The 16,246-nt window shown below is 38.7% G+C and overlaps 1 protein-coding gene across 3 annotated transcripts in view; it reads left to right on the top strand.

Annotated features, from left to right (window-relative positions):
• Nucleotides 1–16,246, top strand: part of PHF21B (PHD finger protein 21B) — a gene marked incomplete at both ends in the record, with an annotated part of 188,857 nt that overhangs the window by 155,738 nt on the left and 16,873 nt on the right. For all 3 annotated transcript variants that reach the window (XM_082279819.1, XM_082279818.1, XM_082279817.1), the window contains 3 exons: nucleotides 6,327–6,677; nucleotides 9,051–9,173; nucleotides 14,104–14,155. In XM_082279819.1, coding sequence (XP_082135945.1) covers nucleotides 6,327–6,677; nucleotides 9,051–9,173; nucleotides 14,104–14,155 — 526 coding nt within the window. The remainder of the gene's footprint in view (nucleotides 1–6,326; nucleotides 6,678–9,050; nucleotides 9,174–14,103; nucleotides 14,156–16,246) is intronic.

Below are 16,246 nucleotides of genomic sequence, written 5' to 3'. Positions count from 1 at the left end.
ACTTCAGCAAAGGCTTGGAGGAAGTAGCTATGCTGCTGTCTGACCCTTCATTTTCATCTCCTGGTGTCTCAACATCTTGTGTGTTTCCATCTTGCTTAGGCTGTCAGCAGACAGAAACTATTTTTGTCCTTACTTTTATTATTATTTTTGTTTTTCTTTTTTTATTTTGGCTAGTAAATTAATTGGGGCTGGTCGAATCATCATAATGTGATGTTATTGTTGTCTAGAAGCAGGACAAGCTCTTAAAGTGGTGGACAGTACAAAGCAGTGATATCCATGGTCTTTAATATGACACCAGATTTTGAATCCAGTGAATGCCAGCTGTGTGGGTTAGTCCAGAGCTTGCCTATGGAAGTATATGGACAGGAGGAAAGCAGACAGGTCTTCTCTCATTTGTGCCTAAGGGCTTCATGGACACTTTAAACTGAAGGAAGTTAATCATAGATGAGTATCTGTGAGAGAAGCAAGCTAACTTGTAATGCTGAGAAGAGTGGAAATGGAACTAAGTTATTGACTGGTGTGTATAATCACAGTCTATCTTTTATATTCCCAATGTAATCCTAAACAATAAGGATTAAATTTTTTCCTCAGAGGCCCAAAGATAACTGAATGTTCAAGGACAGAATTGTTGTGCAGAAGGTAAAAAAACCCAGAAGTCCTTTTCAACTTCAACCTCTGGTTCTTATTTTTTTGAATAATATTGATTTTTATTTGCTGGTTTAATGGTAGTTTTCCCCCTTTGCAAATGGAAAAGAGCCACTTAATGAATCATCCATTCAATGGTGGCAGTGCCAAACCAGAAAATAAAGGCAGAAAATACACAATTCATTAGCAAAAGTCAGTCAAGTTCCTGTGAAAATACAGCTTTGTGTTCAAAACATTGATAACATTTTTAATAAAAAACTCCCACCTGACTACCTTATGGCAACATCCACAAAAAGCAGAGCTGGCAGATTCCCACTCAAACATCCCTCTCAGCAAAACTTCCATTTCTGTAGTATTGGGCAAAGCTGAAGGAGAAGAAAAACTAAATTCGATTGTTTTGCCTTCTTAGAAACCGCACAGGAGTTCTATTAGCTACGTGTCATCTGTACACTAAAGTTAGCTGTCCATGACTAACAATTGAAATACCAAATCATGGCAGGTACACAGCACCTGGGAAATTCCTAATTGAGTGTGTGCAGTTTTAACACGTGTGAAAATACTGCTGATTGACTCCTGGGTTTTGTTGCGTGTAAACTGAGAGACCAGGGTTTGTTTTGAGGGGCTCGTTGCAGTTCTGGTCTTGCTGAAGTCTGCTCAATTTTGCTATAGGTTTTGATCAGATTAAGGTTTCTTCCCTGGTCTACTCCATCCAGAGTAGTAGGATTGGAAATGTGGGCTGGAGGAGCTCCTTGGGTTTTGCCCTGTATTTCACACCATCCTTCTTTAGGTTCCCAGGCTAGTATTCCAGGGATATGCTAAAGAGAGAGTTATGTTGTATGTGAACATAGGATTCACTGATCTGGGTCATCTTGCCTGGGCTTTCCACAATGAAGAGTAACTTCTTTTTTGTGTAGCCCCATCAAAGGGAAGAAAGAAAAGAAAGAAATCTTTCCCCTGTGGGAAGAAAATAGTGTTTATTTGATTTTGACTGTGGTCTTAGACCAGGCTGACAATAATAGGAGCTTATTGGGAAAGGAACTAAAAATGAACCAAGCTGCAAATACTTGTGTTTGAGTGAGCGGGGCAACCTGGATTTCAGGGAGTGTCATTGCTGTAAAGTTATGCTAAACCTTTTTTTTTGCATAATTTTTATTGATTAAAAAAGAAGAGGGAGAGAGTTGGTCCTCAGCTGGCATAAATAGACACAGCTTTACTGAAGTAAATGTGCATCTGTTCGCTCTGGTGAAGGATATAATTACCCCATATTACATTCATTTTTATCAGCCATTGCTAACATTTTCTGTGTGATCCTCTAAAGCTTTTCAAGAATGAAAGCTCTGTCTGCTGCTCCCAGCACTTTGTCTATGTGACATATGAATTGTGCCAAATCCATTTTGAGTTTTTGTTTTTAAGCTCTGAGTACAAGGGTGAAGTGAAAATAAAGTGTGAATAATGGTCTTTCTCTCAAAGGCAATGTGATATTGTGTTGAGCTGAAAAACTTATTTTCATACAGATCAGCCCTGCCAGTATGAAGGCCTGATGGATGCTGAGCATGATCCAGCTGATATCTGATACAGGGGAAGGGGAGGGCTCTTCAGTGTTGCTGACAGAGCTATAACAAGATCCAGGGACTGGAAGCTGAAGTTAAGCAAATTCAGCCTTGCAATAAAATGCCAGTCATGAGCATAAAAAACCATTTTAGCAATTTACTGGAGCTCATCGTTAAGAAGTCTTTAGTATTTTCTTTTAAAATCAGTCTTCAGTTTCTGGGAGAAATTATATGGCCTGTGAGCTGGAGGATCACAGTGATCCCTTTTGGGTTTGTAATTGAGGTATTCTTGTTAACTTCCCTTCTATCCTATAGGCTTGAAGGAGAACACATTTACCAGAAATGCCCTTAAAAATTCTCATAACACCTGCAGATCAGCACAGATGTAACTGTTCTAATTAAATCCTGTTCTTTAGGACTACATAGGATTGCCCACAGAAATTGGAGGAATTGTGTGATTTTCTTCCCTTCTCCTTTTTCCCCATACTTGTTTGGGTTGGATCTTGAGGACTTCTTTTGTAAGAGGTTTTCTTTCTTATCTTATTTTTCTTTACTACAACAGGTGAGTGGCTCACCTGGTGGGATGTACCTCAGGAAACGGATTGCCCATGATCACATTTGCCTTTGTCAGTGGTGACACACAGCAGGCTCTTCTACCTCCACCACTCAGCAATTCATTCACCTCTGCAGTATTCAGTGATTTGTGCTCTTGAGAGCTTGAATGACATTTTGGTGAATTAGAAGCCTTTGAATTTCATATAGGGACATCTGGATGGAGCTTAATAATATGGGATATACAAGAAATCATGTTAGTCACAGGAGCTAATTCTTTCCTGATCTGAAAGTCTTTAAAATATATTAAATTAGAGGTTGTTGAACAAAAGAGCACTCTGTACATGTCACAGGATTGGGGTCTCTTATTTCCCTGTCTGAAAAGCAGACAGCCGCCACCTAGTGAATGCTCAGGTTTGAGAATATCTCCTTGAAAAGTGTGCTCACCTGCAGCTATCTGAGAAGTACCAGTCTGAACACTGCCACAGGAAATTGTTTCTGTTATTGTGGGTATTGAGGAAACTCAAGAATAACACGGGCTTAGGAAATCATTATATTCAAGAAGCAGCTCTCTCTTTTGCATTTTGAGCCCTGGTAGTATCACATTCTGTTTTGACAGCTGTCAGAAGTTAAATGAAAGATACTTGGGGAAAGAAGGGTTGAGCTACAGAGAATTGTTTGTTACTCACAGCATTCACCAACAGTTGAAGTGTTCTCTTGGTAACATACGGGCTGTCTCTTTTTCTTTCTTTTTTCTTCTTTGCTGAACTTTGGTGCCTTTTATTTCTGTGGCTCTTGTGACAGGGACTGGTGCCATCCAGCCTGTGCTACTTTCAGTAGAAAATTACTCTTTGATACTGTGCATGTGCAGTGCAGTCCCTGTCCTGCCCTAGTTTTATTCTACCTCTTCTTCAGTGATTGCCAGCTTCCAAACTTTTGCCAGTGCCACTGTCCTACTTTCATCTCCCAAATTTAAGCTACAGTTTTGCTGTGAGGAAAAGGAATTTATGCTACCTTTTTCCTTCTTATATTTTCTCTTACTAGCTGACACCATTTATCTTCACAAATTACTGTAGCAGTTTAGGGTTTTAGGTGACACTCTGCCAAAGGTCTTTCATGTAGCTGTTTATTAATGTTTGCGCTTAGTGTTTATATCCCGAGGGGAACATTCATAGGTGTTGGAGCACAAGGGGCTTTTACATTTCCTTTGTGTTTTGGATTTATCCTTGCAGGCCCTAGAAATAAATGTTATTTTCTCTTTAAATTATTTTAGCTCTAACTCAGGAGCACCTGAAACTTTTGTTTCTGTAATCAACCCTTTTTATTGTTCTGTAATTGGAGATAAATATGGTCTCCCAAGGTTGGGTGAACTTGGCAGGGAGTTTGCAGAAGCTTAGCCCGTGAAAACAGCTATTCCTCCTCTGTATCACACAGTGGCAGATAGTGCCCAGCATATGTTCTGTGCTGTACCAGTTTGGTAAGTCCTATCAGATAATTTCAGCATGCAGCACTTTATAAAGAATTTAGTGTTTTGGAAAATTAAGTTTGTTTAATTGTCTGTGCAGGAAGAGCTTATTTTATAGCAAAGTAATATGTGTTCATCCACAACTTGCAGGATGTGTATTATGGGTGTGTGTAGGATTCACTGAGGTATTACATCTGACAGTCTATATATATATATAAATGCTATAAATGCAGTAGAAAAGATAATTATATAGCTGGAATATATATAGGCACTTAGTTTTAATTAGGTTTTTGATTAAATATAAAAGTGCAATTAAGAGTGACAGATACAGTAGATCCTGGTAGACTACATGACAGTTTTTGTCTAGAAAAACTCCTGAACTGATTGGTTTAAACCAGTGCTTTGTGCACTACTTTTGAAAATAAGACCATTAACTAATCATGGATATGAAGCTAATTACAGAGTCCTCCCTTAAACTACTTGACCAAGGTATTTGTGTGGTATCTTAACTAAATCAATCAGATAATCATTACACAAAGTGATTCCATAAAGAAAATGAGCAAAGAACCCTTTAGTTACATTCAGAGTATTTTGACTATGGTTTGTTGGCGTTCTGTGTAGTTTTGCATCATTTCACAGCAGGTCTCTGAGGCTTTCCACTGTCACCTCAAAGCTGTGAGCTGAACACAGTGGCTTCCTGGCTCTGGCACAAGTCTGCAGGACCTTGGGCAAACCTCCTCTTTACCTTTCCATCTACCATAACTGCTGGAAATGTGAATGTCCCAAGCAGAACTGTTGTCTGATAACCGTTTGCACTGCTCGTGGGTGTTGGGGTCCTGCCAACATTTGAGGGACAAGTTACTGAGACACAAAGAGCTCACAACATGTGTGTTGCTGCACTTAGTATTTGCTTTGGGGACAAATGGTACGGTTCCTTCTTGACACGATACAGAATGATGGCCAGCCTTGAGAGATGGTTTTCTGCAGATCAGTAAATCACTGCATTTTCATTAACTTTCTTACTTAGGCTCAAGATTGAAGTTGGTGCCATTTGAAAGGCTCCTGTAGACTCCAGCGTGGTGACATAGACAGCTGTTTCCCATGTCTGTCTGTTAGAACTTGTCATTTTGTTTCACAATATGGAAGGTGTGAGAAGTGACAGGACTAAATAAGCACAGAGGGAACTGACTGTTTTATCTGGCTGTGTTAACGAGTAAGCTGGGAGTGAAGTTAACTCCATGTGAAGCAGTTTAAATTATTTATTTTCAATCCTGGAACTGTACTTAACATGTTGTTAAGGCAGAGCCGTATTGACAGGGTGACATTAATTACACCACTGGAAACACATCACATTAGCTGAAAACAATTGATTGCAGCTATCATTCATGGCTCTGGGTACAGTCACAGCTATTGCAAAGCTGGGCAAAGTATCCTCTTCCATTCATGGAAGTTCCTCCTGCATCCACCTGCAGCTGCAAATTAGCTCTTTAATTACTGCAACAAAATATGATGTTTGATGGTTTTGGGTTTCTTGTATCCCTCTCTTTATTTTATTTATTTTTTGTAAATTAAGTGATTGTGTGACTGATCTCCTCTCCATTTGATGTCTTAAACATCTGAGGATGTTCATTGACCAATCCACCAGTATAAAGGCATATGCTTTACTGTCCCTGTAAATGCTTTCCCACACAACACCCTTAATGATTCAGCACCCACTCCTTAATTCATAACAAGAGTGTTGTGTTGTTCAAAACAGGAAATTATTGCATGGATTTTCCATTCTTTGCAAAGGCTTTGGCTTACACATCCCTACTGAGAGCTGGATGTGACTTGACTAGCATTTGTATGGATGTGTGCTAATCAAAATGAGGATTTGACTTTCTCTTCCCTTATTGTTTAGCACTGCAGTGATTTAAGAACTTCAAAATGACCTAAGTGAGAAGTGCTGGGAATATATGTAGAAGTAAATTAATGGTTGGCTACTTGCAGTTGCTACATTCTGTTTTTCTAGATGCTCCTGGTCCGTGGTTAATGCAATTAGAGATTCTACTGGACAAATGCATGTGTGCAGTGTTTGTTCATGTGCCTAATAACTCCTGACTCTCTGTTTGTAGGTTAGGCCAAAGACCCTGATTCCAGACAGCCTCCCAATCTCCCCATGCAGAGACCAACCTTCCAAGCAGCCTCCCACCTTCCAGAAGGCAACCATAGTAAGCATCAAAAACCCTAGCCCTGCCCTCCCAACTGCCAACAACACCGTCAACCATGTACAGACACCCAACAGCCAGTCACAAAGTGTCACCGACCCTGCAGCTCTTTCATCCCCTCTAAGTGGTGCTGGTGTGGCCTATGCCATCATTTCCACCTCCCCCAGCAATGCAGCTCCGATCAGCACCAGTGCCACAGTCTCAGTGGTCAACGACAGCATTAAAGTGCAACCGCTTCTCATCAGTGCCGACAGCAAGGTGAGTTCCTTGGGTAGTGTGCCAGTTTGGACAAATTTGGAGGAAAAATATCCTCTGATAGAAGGCAGATCACAACCACCCCTCCCCCACCAGGTTCAGGAAAAAATAAATTTTCCTCGGAGGAAAGTGAAAGAGATAAAAACTATTTATTTAACAAACACACAGGAAAAGGTTAATAATGCTAAATAATAAAACCTCTCACTGTGGAGAGAAACCTGGGAAAATTTCAGAGTCCTTCCGTAGTCTCTCTCCCCCTCCTTGGAGCTGGGTCCTGGTGGGCCCACCTCTGGAGCCTTGATGAATAATTCTCCCTATGTGTTCTGATGTTGAAACAGTCCAAAAAAGAAGAAGGGATAAAACCAAAGTCCCGGGAAAACAAAGTTCAACTCTCCATCTCCCCCCGGATAAAAAAAGAGCTGAAAAACTGGCTGAAAAGCAAGAAGGGTACTTCCCCTGCTCCTCTTGCCGCTGCAATGTGCTGTGTCCTTGAAACAATTGCTTGAAAAGCTTGCTCGGTTTTTTTTCCTCTCCCCCCTCTCAGGCTCAGTTTAAAGGCACAGAAAGGCAGAAAATTAATTTCTGGGCATAGAGCAGCAATAGGGGATATGCATCATAAAGTCACTCCAAGACAGGTAGCAAATGCAGGAACTGTGCTGCAAGTATGAGCAGAATATTCCCCTGGGAGTGCACAGCCCTGTGCAGTGATGTTAGTGGCTCTTCTCAGAGAAAATAGTCAGAAAGCAATGGGAAAAATTTTACAGGGACACATAGAGGCTAGTAGACTTTTATCTGTGTTCAAGCCTGTTTTTTAGAGGGAACAAAACACATTATTATGTAGACTGACATTAGCAGGACCATATGAACTTCTATTCCTTAAGCCAATCCTCACTAATAAAATCCCTGAATTCTGTACAGTCTCAAATTTCCTATGGACTCCTTCTTCAATGATACAGTGATACTAGTTCTATTGACTGACTCCATGGAGTACATAAAATAATCAGAGATTCCCTTCTGCTCTTCCAGGAGAAGACCAAATGAAATGAGAGCTGAGAGTTTCAGAAATGACCAGGAGATGAATCAGTAGAAAGAAAAAATTCAAGCTATGAATTACTTGTTTCATCTTTGTACTGCTTTTAGCATTGGAATGCAAGAACTTCACCACTCTTATACCAGAGACAGATTCCATACAGGCTGCCAATGTACCCAGCAGACATTCACTGTAATTTACTACTGGGATTCTGCTACTTTTGGTCTTGTTGGCAGCACAGCTTGTCATACAGTGCTAAAAAAAATACAAGATGTGGGCTGGCTTTTGAGGTAAATAAAAGCAGACATCTCTTCCCCACTTCTTTGACATAAATTATTTTTCTCTTACTTAAAATGGCTGCTGGCTCGGAAAACCATCTCTTTTTATGCTCTTGAATCTTCTAGAGTGACTGAGTTGAGAAATGTATCTAACACTTAAATGACATTGATTGAAAATGAACAATAAAATAGATGGAAAAGGCCCAGTGTTCAAATCTAATAATCTTTATCTAGAAGGTGATAGTCCTTGGGAAGTCCTTTTGAAGCTTCCGCAGTCCTTTTGATTATAGGTATGAAGTCACATGTGTAGTTCTCTGGGCAGAAATTGTCATTCATTCCTTTTAATTTATTAGCTTCTAGAGAATGTGACCTACATTGTGTAAATCTTCATGTGGTAATTCAAATATGAGCAACTGGATATACTACCATAAATGTGTGTATGAGATCTGTGTCCTAATTCCTATAGGTTCTAAACAAGACCTAATTTTAATTTAGAACACATATAGTTTATTTAGTTTACAGAAAACTGGACATCCACTGCTTATAACATGTAAAGGCTGAGGACTGAAGTCTGATCTCAGTTGAATGAGGAGTACCTGTCACACAGTACCTTCTTTCCCATTCCCACGTACTTACTCTGAAATAACACTCATACAACTGAGATCAGACTGGGTTTGAATGTTTAGTAATCCCATCTCTTCTACTTGTACACAAAATAAAATCAAAGGAGAGACCTTAAAATCACTGACACCACAAGTGCTAAAGCATGGCTGCTCAGCCACCTTCACAAGTCCTCTAAACAGAAAGTGTCCTAATTTTCAGAGGCACTGATCAAGTGACCTAGGCTGCAGTAGGTTTATAATGCACCAATAAGAATTAATTTTTAGAAACTTAAATATGGATTTAGGACCCTAAACCTAGGTATCCTATTGTTTCATGCTTTTGACTTGTGACTTACATTTCTTATTTGTAGGGTATCAAGTAACCCTTCAAAGAGGACTCAAAGGTTTCAGGCAGAAAAATCCAGTTTCGTATAGTGAATTCTCTGATTTGTACATTGTCTTTTAGGTTATCATTATTCAACCTCAAATCCAAACCCAGACAGAAAGTAAAGTGGAGACAAAGAAACCTCCTGAAGAGTCAGCTCAGGGACTGCCTGCTACCAAAAAGAAAAAGGAGCAAAATCCAGAGGTGATTTTTTTTTATTTTTGATGTTTAATAAATGAGCTACAATATGGTTGTTATAGGGGCTAAATCTAAACATTCTTCTGTATGCATACACGATTACTTTATTCGTGCTTATCGTTCTGCCAGCTGTTCATCTCCCAATCTCTGCAATCAGGGTGGTTTTCCTGCCAGTGAGTGCCCTGATAAGTTTGGTTTGCATCATTCAAATCTTCCACTGTCACAAAAAAAAAAAAAAAAGACTTTAAGGTCTCGTAATACTTAGAGGTCTCATAATAATCTAGGCACCCTGTGGCTGTAGCTGGATTTCTTGTGAAAGGTGTGTACAAGCTTAAGCTATTTTCTTTCATGTTATCAAACATATAGCATCAGATTTAGAGGCTGAGTATGAGGTGGAATTAACATTTCTTTTTTAAGCTGAGCTTTTAACATCTTCTTTGTAATGAATCTTGCAATTTTTATATTGTATTAATAGTTTCCTGCATTGGCTGTGTACATGTTTTCCCACATGTACACAGATTCTAGTCTGAAATACATTAAAATCCTTTAAATTGAGTAAGAATAGAAAGCAGGTAATAAGACTAAATCTCTTTTGGGAATTATACTTTTGATTTAAACTAGAAATATAAAGTGCAAGTCCTTGTAGAAATGGGGTCTCTCTAATAGATATTTTGGGTTTTGGCTGGATATGTTCACATTAGATTGGTTGTAATTTTAGGGCATTTTGAGAAGTTATACAAACCAAATTGACTTCTTTTGTGGAAATGCTCAGCTCCTATGAAATCTTAACCTCACTAGTCTAATAAGTGTGTGGCATGAAAGCATCCTTGGAGCTGTAGTTTTAAGAGGATTAATACAATATAAATGTATGTTACTTGAGGCACATGGGTGATCATTTGTTTTACCATTTTAAGAGGTTCATATAGTTAAAACAGTGTTAAGGATAAATATTTTAGCCTAAAATATCACAGCTCTATGTAGAAGCTCTGCAGAACTACAGTTGGGAAACCTCCCAGGTTTTAAATCTGAAACACTTATATGAATCTTCATTACCACTGAAGGATGGGACTATAGAGTCCTGTTTTGTTTAGGCAGATTATTTCCAAAAATTTATTTTGTAGCGCCTCACAGGCAGAAATGCCAGTAGGCCCTGCTTAGAAACAGAATGCTAGGAAAAAACAATAATTTTTCTTTGCCTGTAACTTATCCCCATGGAAAAAATATTGAATAAAAGTCTTCCAGAAAGATGCAGGAAGAGGCAATGGGACTGGCCACACTTTTGGTATTGGATTCATAAATGTAAGAGATTTTCATTACATTGCTAACTAGAGTATCTCTACAACCTTATTCTAACCACAGACACTGTTCCTACCCTGTTTACTGGAGGTCTCAAAAACCTTTATTTTCTGGGTAGGGTGCTGACACTGTGCCCTAAAGTATGACAGTTCTTTTATTTTCATAGATTTGTTGCACAGCCATAACTAGGTAGGTCTAGAGTTAATTTCTTTTGTTCTTTGAAAGTAAACGTTAGTTGATTATCATGTATTTATGCAATTAGTGTAATTAGAACTAACAGCATAATTAGTATAAATACATGTAATGACATAAATAGAACATGTAATTACAAAATGAAATGCTTTTGTGAAAATCTTTGTTTTGCTTCATGAAAAGACATACTGTGTATTTCTAAAAGCACTCATGGCTTTTAAGCAGATGATTAAATTTGAAGGAAAAACAACATGTTTTTTTTTAAAAGAAAATAGGCCCTCAATGCACTTCTCACTTTTATTTATCTTCAAAGCACAAAACTGAGGCAGGAACTCCAATAGGGCTCTGTACAGAACTTAGTTGGGAGAGACTGGGATTTAACAAATTACACTGACAATTTGAAACAAGTTAACCAGAAATAACCAGACTTATCAGTAGCCAGGAATCCAACATGCAGTTATGGAGTGTACCAGAACAGAGTGAGGATAATTACTGTCTTTAGTTCCTGGCTTGGTTATTCTGCTGGTAAGTCCTGAAGTTGGTCATGGACTGAGGAGGAGGAGGCCACCAACTCATTTCCATCAGCAGGGCTCAGCTGGGCATGGAGGACAATGATGATGGATCCAGTAATGGGCCTTCTCCCACCAGGGAGAAGAAATGGAGGAATGTCTGTACAGAAATAGAGGAATTACAAAAGGGAGCTGCTCCTCTGGGGAGAAAATCTCTGGATGTTGTTTTTTGGGTTGGTTTGTTTGTTTGGGGAGTTTTTGTTTGGGAGGGGGCAAGGGGTGTTAATCTTTTTTTCTTGAAGAGACCTGAGTTCAACACAGAAAGAAACAGAATTCTGCCGAAAAACTTTTTACTCATTTAAAAATTCATATTAGCAAACTATCTGGCAACATTTTCATTCTAAAATTTTTTAATCTAAAAATAAAATTACTGCCGTAAGTGCTGGTTATTTAGTTACTGATGTTCTAATCCCTCCTAAGAAGTACAAGAGAGACGTACGGCAATTGTGAACTAAATGCTAATGTTAGGCCTGGATTGCAAATCTGGAGAAAATGAAGTCTTGGTTTTGCAGCTTCCTGCACAGAGGAGAAACTCTGTGACATTTGAAAGGAAGGTTTTGCAGTGGAAGTCAGAATTTGAGTTGAATCCAATGAGCTACTGGGGTGTGAAATAGCAAAACCCATAAAAACAAATAGCCTGTTAATATAATATGCTTGCTAAAAAGAATACAGGTTGAACTGGGATTTTTAAAAAGGAACCATCTTTCAAATCTGTATAGTAGCTAAAACTTCCTGTGTTTAATCATGAGATAATTATCAAGTCCACTTGTGATGGCTCTTCATATTTTAAGTATGTTGTTATTACATTTAGTTAGATACGTATTAAAACAATTTCAGCATGAAGAGAGGAAATTGTTTAGCAAACATTCCAGTACACAAATAGTTTCAGTTGAGGCATGAGAAAATGTGTGCTTTCCCTACAGTTCAATGTTGGGGTAATGCAGGAATTCTGCACTCCATTAGGAAAACACACATTAACCATTCCAGATTTCTGGTTCTATCCCAAAATGTTGTTCTTACTTTTGCTCACAGTGCTGAGAAGTATCCTGCCACCATTACTTTTTGATGGGGCTGAGATGAAGCTTGTAATTCTAAGCAGTTGACTAATTTTCTTCTCAGATTTGCACAGTGGATCAAATAAAAAAGATTTTCCTTCAGGTGTGGGGCTACCACTGTCCCTGGCTGGTGTTTGAGGCATATAAGGAGTGAAAACTATTGAAATCAAGGTCTGACATGCTAATGAACACGTGTAATTATCACAGATATGGAAGGCAGAAATACGGTGTGAATATATCGAAACTGCCAGTGAAGAAATTCTACACCACCATTTTTTAATCTACCCGGAGAGTGGGAGTCTCCCGAGGCTGTGAAAAGGAAATATTCCTGTCTTATGTGGGTGTTAGTTCACCTGTTTGACAAAGGTATTTTCACAGACACGAGTGGTAGAGATGTCCAATCCTGACCCTCTGATTACCCAAGAGTTAGATCTTTTCATCTACAAAATGAGGATGTTTTTGCTTTCACAATTTCACTAAGTGAAAGTCAGAATTGCAAAGGAAATTGTAGTTCTGGTGACTTACTAGTTGATTTTATCCTGAACTGAAATGAAATGTTGACTCATCAGGCTTTTCACAAAACAAGAAAGTCAGACTAATTTTGACTTGAAAGTGTTGAAATGTTCTCCTGACACTCTTTGAATGAAACAGAACGTTTTGACCTTCTGCTGCTTAAACACTGTGTTTTAGTTTGACCTAAATCTAAACAGTTTATTTGGGGTACAATAATTGCATCTTCCTATGGTCTTTGTACACTTCCTCAGACTTGGATTGTGGGCTTTGCTTGCTTGGATTTCCCAAGAGCTTGAGTTTTGTAGTCAGATTTTCTCTCCTGTGGAAATGAACCTCATGAAAATACTCCTTGGGTAACCTGATCCAACAAGATTGTTCAGCAGAGCAGAAAGTGGAGGCCCCCGAAGCCCCACAAGTACCACAAATGTGACCGAAAGCCAAAGAGTTCTGTTCAGTCTGGGCTTGGAACAACACAGCGTAATTTCAGTTTTCATCAAAAACATGCAATAAAAACTTCAGCAAAACCTTTCTGCAAGGAAAAATTTTCCAGTGAGAAATCACTGACAGTAAATTTAAAATCTGCTCTAATACTTGTCCTATAACTGCATCAGCATGTTTTGGAGATTTTTTAGTATGAAGATATGTTTTGTGCATATATAGTTTAGAAGAGTTGTGAGTAATATTTTAGATCGATTCCTCACTTAAAATGAATTCACCAGCATCCATGGGAGATGTTTGTTCACTCCCTATTGAGGAAAAATGTTGGATCAGTATATATCTTCACAATCCATGCACACGATGTTATTTTTGTATCTTGGGAAGAGAAATTTCTAATTTTTTTTTTGAGGGGAGGGGACTTTCAATGTGTTTCTGATGTCTTGTTTAGTGTTGTACAGTTCATACTTGTTGCACTTCATACAGCTTGCTCATATCCTATAAAAGCAGTGCCATGTCCAGATCGTAATAATAATACACAATTACTTCATTAAAGAATGGAGTAACAATCCAGCTAGCAATGTGAAATTGAATAGATTAAATTGACTGAATAGTGGTCATGTGCTGTGTAAGATCAGTAGTCATTTAGCATTGGCTTCAAAAGTCTTTGAACTGCTAGAGTTTATATAGTCATACAAGGAGAACCAGGTGTATCTGAAGCAAATCTTCAGTTAAAGTTCTTCACATTACTTTGCAATCAAATAAGATACATTTCTAAGAGACTTTCACTGGGTTTATTCTGTCAATGCTAATTTTATTTATTTTCTTACCATGATTATTAGAGTAGAAAATCTAACCTGTTTATTTTTTCCTTAGAAAATTGCCTTCATGGTAGCACTAGGACTGGTTACAACAGAACATTTGGAAGGTAAGATGGCATATGTTGATTTACAGTTCAGTTTTTGAGTGAAATTTTTTCTGTTGGCTTCTATGCCAGAGCACGTTACTGAGGATTGTGGTCAGATGGCTTTTGAATCTCTCCAGAGAAGGAGATTCCACAGCCTCCCTGGGTAATCTGTTCAGTTCTGTTCTGTTACCTTTCTGGTAAAGAAGTTCTTCCTCATGTTCAGGTGGAACTTCCTGGGCATCAGTTTCTGCGCATGGCTTCTCGTCCTGTCACTAGGCACCATGGAGCACAGCCCGGTCCGTGCTCTGACCCCTGCCTGCAGATAATTATACACATCAAGAAGATTTCTTCTCAGTTTTTCGTTATCCCATCCTCTGAAGGGCAATGAAAACTGAAAAAATGAAAATTAAAAAATCAGATGAAATGTTACCTTCGCACAATTGTGCCTTTCAGTCTCACAATAGTGGGTGACCTTACTTAGCTCTGCCTCCCACCCCATGGCATGGCTCAAGGGGCACAAGGACTGGCCCTGCAGCCAGCACCAGCATGCTTGGCACAGGCTGGTATTTGGACTCACTCAGTCATCATGGTCCTTTAAAAGACATTAATAACTGGAGGAAATAGGGAAACAAATACCCTGCAAAGTCTCTGACCACCACTGATCTGGTTGATGGATCTCTGAGGTTCAAAGATGTTTGCCCAGATATGCAGCAAGTGCCCCCTGCTCTCTCCCATGTGAGATGGACTTCCAGTTTCTGAGTTGATTGTCTGTCATCTCTAGAGGTGCACAGAATAATGTGTAAAGTATGGTGAAAATCTGGCATTTGGTTAATAAGATTTTACTTACTTAAGACTACTTCTCACAAGGAATTCCTTCCCTCCATTTCCCCCACTTAGCCAAAAACTTAACAATCTTCCCATCTAATCCTGTGTTTGCATGAGAGCCTCTAGCATGCCTTCCCAGGCTCCTGAATTTGACTTCAAACAAATATTGCACGTAAGCTAAATGCAGTATTACATAGTTTTCAGTTTCCTTCTCCAACCTTCCAAAAAGAGCTTGCAAAAGTTAGCAGATTTGTATCTTTCTTTGCCTCAGCTCTGTTGTTCTGAAGTCATAGATGAGAGGTGGAAAAGGAGTGTGTTTAGCAAATCTGCCAGTGATGTGAGACAAGCTGGGGTGGCAGAATAGTTCTCATGGACAGAGATGATGAAGATATTTTTAAGAAAAGGTCTGTACCCTGATGGTTTTAGTTACAAGCTCAGCCGCGACAAGTTGGTGTGATTCCACCAGTAAAAGGAGAGAAAGCTGGTATCTGTGTCAGGTGACAGTGAGTCTTGATCACAAAAAGTGTTAATGGCAACTGATATTAACCACCCATCCCATGGACCATAGCCAGTAAAATACTTAGGAATTTCTAGTGCATTAAGTTTTATGTGCTGTAGACTTAGGAACATGCTTAGCTACCTTGCTGTCTCAAAAGGTATCTACCATTTTTAGCTTGATTTCTTTTTACTAAGATTTCCAGTTCCTTCGTTTTAAGACAAGTTGTGAATTAGTGAGAAAATACATCTGAATTGTAATGTCTCCTCAGTATATGCAGCAGGTTTCCTGTGGGTCTTGTTGCCATTTTTCAGTGTTTTTTATCTTTAAATTTGCATTTTAGAAAATCATTTAATGTCCCAATGACTGAGAATTTGAAAGCAGTTTAAAGAAATTTTAAGCCTTCATCATTTTTAATCCCTTAATGGTAATGGGTTGAAATGGAAATAAAAAAGCTACAACTATCTGGGGAGAAGATTTCTAACCCAAAAAGTGCAAATGATGACTGGTTCTTGTTTTCTCTGTCTAAGGAAAATAGGACAACATTTGAAATTATCCTGAAGAACAAATTATGCTTACAACAGAGTGGACTTAATTTTGAATAATTCTATACCCTTTGGTTTTATTGGAACTAATAAATTGTTTGTATGGATTTATTGTTTATATTCAAAATGCCAAGCAGTGCTCCACTTTGTTCTACATCAGGTGTGGAAATGCACATTTTAAACCAAACTGCTACAACACTCATCACGCAGAATCAATTCTTGAAGACAATTTCACTTTCTATATTC

This window comes from Coloeus monedula, assembly GCF_965178545.1.
Source record: "Coloeus monedula genome assembly, chromosome: 4".
In the NCBI taxonomy this organism is placed as follows: Eukaryota; Metazoa; Chordata; class Aves; order Passeriformes; family Corvidae; genus Coloeus; species Coloeus monedula.
The sequence above is the reverse complement of the archived record's forward strand: the minus strand, read 5'-3'. Positions and strand labels throughout refer to the sequence as shown.